Source organism: Pholcus phalangioides, unplaced genomic scaffold, assembly GCF_987345545.1.
Source record: "Pholcus phalangioides strain wild (caught in Gottingen) unplaced genomic scaffold, Ppha-v1.0 ptg000011l_1, whole genome shotgun sequence".
NCBI lineage: Eukaryota > Metazoa > Arthropoda > Arachnida > Araneae > Pholcidae > Pholcus > Pholcus phalangioides.
In genome coordinates this window covers 31,413,061-31,419,979 of record NW_028301604.1, presented here as the reverse complement: position 1 = coordinate 31,419,979, position 6,919 = coordinate 31,413,061, and the positions used below count along the sequence as shown (strand labels likewise).

General features: G+C 39.8%; 1 protein-coding gene across 1 annotated transcript in view; it reads right to left on the bottom strand.

Moving 5' to 3' along the window:
• Positions 1-252: 252 nt before the first annotated feature.
• The window catches only part of LOC149080332 (sarcoplasmic calcium-binding protein-like), a 439,250-nt gene continuing 432,583 nt past the window's right edge, over positions 253-6,919 (bottom strand). The window contains exon 6 of the mRNA XM_089238635.1: positions 253-612. Within this exon, the coding sequence (XP_089094761.1) occupies positions 436-612 (177 nt within the window). The 3' untranslated portion in view covers positions 253-435. The remainder of the gene's footprint in view (positions 613-6,919) is intronic.

The window sequence follows — 6,919 nt, the reverse complement described above, 5'->3', positions numbered from 1 at the left end:
CCCCTTATGACCACTCATAGACCCCCAATCGTGTCTGAAGCTGGTATCGCCCCCTTGAAGAGTCCGATTGCCCACCAGGGGGCAATATAACCCACTTTGGGAAACACTGATTTATACGATGCATTAGAGGGTTATACCCGAAGTGACATTACCAACTAAAAATCTCAAATCAAGTTGAAAATGCAAATTATACAGAGAACATTCTTAATTAATAAATGATGATTACAAAATGTCCGGAAAAGCGAAGAATGCTTGAATTAGAAAAGATGTTTCTTTTTTTTTAATCTAAAAGCATTTTACTTTTGTAATATAGTTAATCATAAAATGAGATTCAAAATGCTGACACCAAAAACAAGCAAAATTTCTTCACGGTGTGCGAAAGTTATGATGCGATTTCTGCGAAATATTTGGCTCTCGGCATTATAACTGTCTGTCTTATTTCTTATCACATGTATTTGGAGCTGCTCTAGCAAGAATTCCATCAGCCATGTTTGGATCAAGTGGACCAAAAATATTTCTGCTAGGTGTATTAGCATCCATAGATGTAAAAAACTCGGTCACAAGCTCTTTGAATCGCTGCAAAGTTATTCCTCCCTTTTTTCTATCTTCTACCTAGAAGAAAATATAGAAAACAGTGTAATATAAAAATAACATAAGACGTTATTTAAAACACATATCTTCGAGAAAAAAACATGAAACACTGAATTGTAATGGGTACGGCTCGGAATTTTATGACATAATCATATTTTTCTGTGACAAGTCATATTTTGGGCATTTTCGAGCTATAGGTCATGTTTTTTGGACATTTCTTATCACTGAAAATTTTAACATGCAGGCATTTTCTTCAGAGATACAGTTACGTACTTACAATGAATTCTTGTTTATTTTTCTCTTTCGCCCCCCGGAAAAAAGTTTGCTTTTCCATCAACCACTTCTTTGTTCTCGGAGGATCCTTTTGCTAGGTTTTTGAAGGAAACTGATTTTATTCAATCGGACACTCGAAATCTTAATTGATACTCGAACTTAATTGATACTAATTATTAATCGAAAATTGCGTTTATTGCCTTTTTATCATGCCTAAACACGACAAAAGTTGACACTGTCGCTCGAGGAAAGTTCCCATTTCGGCGCCCCTTCTCTTAATTACAAACGAACAAAAAGCAAAACTTGGCTTCCTGCTGGTCCAGCTAGTGCCCAGGGTGCCAGACTGTCCTTCCCTACTTGCGGCTCTATCTACAACAGTACAAATATTCAATATACTTCACTCACAATTCGAAATATGGATGGCAGCATTAACTTCACGACCCTAGATACGCACGCAGACGGTTAGGTATATTAGGGGGGCACGCGCGCACACCTCTCTCTCTCTTTCTCTCTTGGCACAAAAAAGATTGACGGTACTATTTCACTATTCTATCGTATTTTGTTAAAAATATGTTAAATTTTCAGCACAAAACCGATATAATGTGTAGCAACATTGCAAATCAGCTTGAGAAACAATCAACGAGATTGCAAAAGCTAGACATCAGTAATATGGGCCCCACTTTAGAAACCGTCACGACCATTTCCGCAAGTAGATAGGTCTGCTGCAAATTCCGTAAGGGGGCTCTAATGTTACTGCTGAATGGCGGGAAAACTCTCCCTCTTTCCTCCCTCCCTCTCGTTTAATAGGGGTGTTTCGCCCTCTTCCTGCCTCTCCCTTTTTATTTTCTCCTAGGTATTGATGATGCTTTTATTTTTTCCCTCGGTTGCGCTTGATGATGAATCTCGCACGACAATATATATATATACATAAAAACGGGTGTTTTCACGTACATAACATTCGTGAATACTACAGCATTTTATTATGGTTTTTCATCTCCGGTCCATAAACAAATGGCGGAAAAGTTTTTATCTTTCTTTGAGATTGCTGTGTGTGTGTGTGGTTCGGTTCACTTAGTAAGTTTTTTTTCTTCTTATCTAGCCCTTAAAAATGCGAAAGTGAAGAGAAAATTCCTCTCTCATCCTATGCCTCTTCGATTGTGGTGTGCTATGCTGCGTGCGGGATATACAGGCTGTTCTGTTAATTAACCGACAAACTCAGAGGGTTGTTAGTAGACATCAAGAGGAACAAAAATTGCAATGAAACATGGTGTCGCAAACCACGTTGAGAGGGTGAAAATCGCGAAAAATGCGTGTAGGTTTCGACGTGACGCTGGAACAACAAAAAGTACAATAATAACTGCAAAAAGATTTGATTAATTATTGCAAAAGTTGTTGCAAGTGGCGGCCGCTGGTGTCATTGCACCGTCTACAACGACGTAAAAGCAATTCCCTGATGTGCTCGAAGCCATCACGATACTCATTGAAACAGACAACTAACAGCATACATGTGCTTACTACCGCAATAGCACTAATTTACGTCGACCGCAGCGTGTGACCCTACCCCAGCGCATGCGTTTCGCGACGCTGCTCACGTCAAATATGGTGAGCTCTTTGATCATTGCTCAATTTTTGTCGCACCACGGTCATTTTCTGCACACGAGGGCTAATTAGACCGGGCCCTACAATTTATTGCCGATTCCGAACGGCAGGCTTGTTTTTTTTTTTTATTCTCATCGAGAGGTTGGTGCGCTAACCCCTCGATGGGGGACTCTCTGCGGTAGCAATGTTTTGCTGCGGTCAAGTCGCCGTTCTTTGTTGTACCCCTGTGTCAGGAAAGTTTTCTAACAAGGACGAACCGGATATCGAACTCGCGACACCTCTAAACATCCTTTGGTACTTTAGGCGAGCATCTTATCGACCAGGCTACCGCGCCCCTCAAATATGGTGAGTAAGTTCACGAACGCATTCAGCGATCAAGTGACATCCATCTTTCGTCTCCACTGGACTCAGAGCTTGCATGCGTTTTTTGCGAGTTTCACTCTCTCAACGTGGTTTGCGACACCATGTTCCATTGCAATTTTTGTTACTCTTGATGCCTACTAACAACCCTTTGAGTTTGTCGGTCCATTAACAGAACACCCTGTATTTCTTATTTTGGGAATTCTCTATATTGTTCTTTGCGTGAATATATATATGTTACGGTAAAAGCCCGAAGAGTGGTAAAACCTAGTTTTTACTGGTAAATCCTAGGTTTTACCAAGTCGAGTTGGTAAAAGCCCGAAATACGCTTGAAAACGTATACATTTCGGGCCAAGCACTACGGTAAAAGCTGACATTTCGTAACTTTCATGAAAATTAGTAAAAATGTGAATTTTCTAATTTTTATAAATGTGAAAGCTTGTAATTTAGTAATCACAACGATCAAGATGCTAATTAAAATATTAATTAATTAACTAATTAGTGATTAAAATTCGTAAAAATGAGTAATATTGTGAATTTTTCTAATTTTTATAAATTGGAAAGCTTGTCATTTATTAATCACAACGATCCCGATTCTAATTAAAATCTTAATTAATTAACTAATTAGTCGTTCAAATTCGTCAAAATTAGTAAAATTGCAAATTTCTTAATTTTTATAAATTTGAAAGCTTGTAATTTAGTAATCACAACGATCCAGATGCTAATTAAATATTAATTAACTAATTAGTGATAAAATTCGCAAAAATGAGTAAAATTGCGAATCTTTTTATTTTTATAAATTTGAAAGCTTGTAATTTAGTAATCACAACGATCCTGATGCTAATTAAAATATTAATTAATTAACTAATTAGTGATTAAAATTCGTAAAAATTAGTAAAATTGCGAATTTCTTAATTTTCATAAATTTGAAAACTTGTCATTTAATAATCAAAATGATCCCGATGCTAATTAAAATCATAATTAATCACCTAATTAGTGCTTCAAATTCGTCAAAATTAGTAAAATTTCGAATTTTTATAAATTTGAAAGCTTGTAATTTATTAATGACAATGATATTGATGCTAATTAAGATCATAATTTATTAACTAATTAGTCATTTAAATTCGTGCAAATCGGTATAATTGCGAATTTTCCAATTTTCATAAATCTCAAAAGATTTTATAGCTAGTCCCGGGGGGGGGGGGGTTACCAGTTGCAATCTGTAAAACAAATGGTGGCCATGGTTCGATACGCTCGCGTGGTATAAATTAGAGCTTGTCTTTGAATCACGTCCATCCTTGCCAGGCGCCGAGCAGAGGGGGTAGAAAACCAGATGGGAGCCCCAAGGGCAATCTGTCGATGCAGTACAGTTCTGCAGAGGGTGTTCCCCAGATTACGATGGTATCCCCACCCTGCACCCAATAATCGTCTGAAATGATCTAGCGTATTGATAGCTTTTCTAAGTAAGTAATGTGAGTGTGTAAAAAATATTAGCTTGTTGACGAACCATATTCCGAAAATTTTGAGACCTTTTTCGGCAAACTTAATTTGTTCCCCGTTAGTTTTCATAGCGGGACTCTTTTTCCTCTTGTTTTGCCAGAGAAATGATGACTTGGATGGTTCCACTTGCAGATCATTTTGTTGTAAACATTTGGAGATCTGTGTCAACGCAGCGTTGACAGAGGCTGTAATTTCAGTGGGTTCCTTAGCAGACATCAAGAGAAGGAAGTCATCGGCAAAGGCTTATGCTGTGATCCTCGAGGCCCACTGGAGTAGAAGTAATGAATCGAATGTAGTATTCCTAGAAAGCGGGTCCGCCACATAAGCCCTGGGGGCAACCTCAAACCAACGTTTTGGATGCTGGTGCTGTACTTATATTAAGAGTGATCGGGTGCGTCCCGAGAAAATGTCCTCCAAAATTTTTCTTAGCTGAAGAGGAGTAGACATAATTCGAAGGCTATTAGTTATTACCTCATGAAGCACACAATTAAAAGCTCTCTTAATGTCGAGGGAGATAACGATGTGAGTAGATGTTCCTTCCTCCTATTCTCAATCTGTTCCATTAAATGAAGGGCATCATGTGTTGAGTGAGCCAAACAAAAACCAAATTGAAAAGATGAAGGAGGCCGTCCTGGTCAACATAGTAGGAGAATCTTTGTATAAAAAGTTTTTCGAGCACCTTTCTTCTGTCCATCGTCAGGGTGATTCAGAAATGATGGAAAAACTTCAAGAGGCGATAGTACACACCAACACAAACAATTGTCATCAAAGAATGCATGGTCTAACATGAAACGCAAACGCGGGAGCGCCTTTCGAAACGGCTGCTCCGCAAACATTAAAACGACATTCCTGTTGAAAATTATCTGGAGATAAAGAACACCATGTGTGTGCATGCAAATGTAACCTGAGAAAAAAGAAGAAACAGTACTCAAATCTGCGTCACAGTGAATAAAAGGCGCGGACTTCAGCCTTGTAAATTTATGCCAGCGTGCAACCGTTCTAACAGTTGTAACGTACTGGATAATGACGCACTTTAGTAATACTGAGTCCACGCCTTTTATTCACTGTGACGCAGATCTGCATACGGTTTCTTTTTCTTCCCCAGGTTACATTTGCATGCATGAATGGCGTTATTTTTATTCCGATAAATTTCAACGGGAATGCCGTTTTAACGTTTGCGAAGCGGCCGTTTCGAAAGGCACTAGCGCGTTTACGTTTGATGTTAGATCATGCATTCTTTGATGACAATTGTTTGTATTGGGTGAACTATCACTTCTTAAAGTTTCTCCCATCTTTTCTGAATCACCTTGTATTATTCGTAAGACCTCATGTCCTTCAAATGGTGGCTATGCAAGAGGGCTGTTCAGATGGTTGTTTTGGATCGGTATTGATGTACACAACTCTGGGAAAAGGCTTGCCAGATGTTTCTCTGTTATAGCTTTTGGTGGGGAGATGGACTGCATTGGAAGTTGCATCTGCGTTCGCCTGGGTCGAAATACTGCCTTATAGGGCATACCATATTCCGTAGCAGCTTGCGTGCAGAGCCTATTCCAGGAGCTGGATTTGGTTTATATTATTGCTCGTTTGAAAAGTGTTCGAGCCCTTCGAAAGAAGGCCATAGTGATTCAAGTCCAGCCATTTGAGATTGGCACATTCTAGGAGGAAAAGGGAGATTAAAAAGACAGCATCTGCTGTCTTTTAACAGGGCCGGATTAAGATGTTTGGAGGCCCTGAGCACTTGAATGGTTTTGGTGTCCCCCACCACCCGGTCCTTACAAGTATATTTTACTCGACATTGAACCTATAAATAAATAAATGAAATTTTATACTTCCGAAGTAATTAATCTGAGGCAGAATTATAGTGTGAATATTTCTAAGCACGGGCATTGAAGGTGTTTCCCCCTTTTCGCTAACGCTTTTCTTTTCCTACTTTCAAAGGCTTTGATAATATCCGATGATGATGTCTCTCACCGCTGTTACTACGAAGGTTTTGACTGCTGGAAGATAAATCCAGGAAAGAACATTTAAGCGCCCTTGTGCGGACCCACGTCCTCTCACTTGCCGGGTGAGCGTACTAGACCACAAAACCAACGAATCCTCTTTGCTTGGAGCTTGTGTGCGCTGAATGGAGCCGTACATGGACAGCCAGATCTAACTCAGGCCGAAGCTCACAATTTCTGACATTGCCACGAGATGGTAATTTATCCGAAAATGATGTCACTCTCTGCTGCGAAAGTTTTGACAGCAGTCTGGCTATCTATGTACGGTCCCGTTCAGAGCACGCGAGCTGCAAGGAAAGAGGATTCGTTTACTTGTACTTTGTAGTTCAGTGTGCTCACCCGGCAAGTGAGAGGAAGTGGGTTCAATTCCCCGCAAGGCCAGTTGAATTTTCTTTTCTGGATTTATCTTAGCATCAGCCAGCTGTTGAAAAAAAACCTTCGTATGGATAGCGGAGAGTGACACATCATCTTCGGAAAAACTAAACTGTCTCACGACGGTCCCAGGCGGCGGATAAGCTCGAACCGCCCCTGGGAGGGTGTGAGGTATGAGGGAGACAAACCTCCCCCCGACCGGGAGGTGAAAGAGATGATGATGC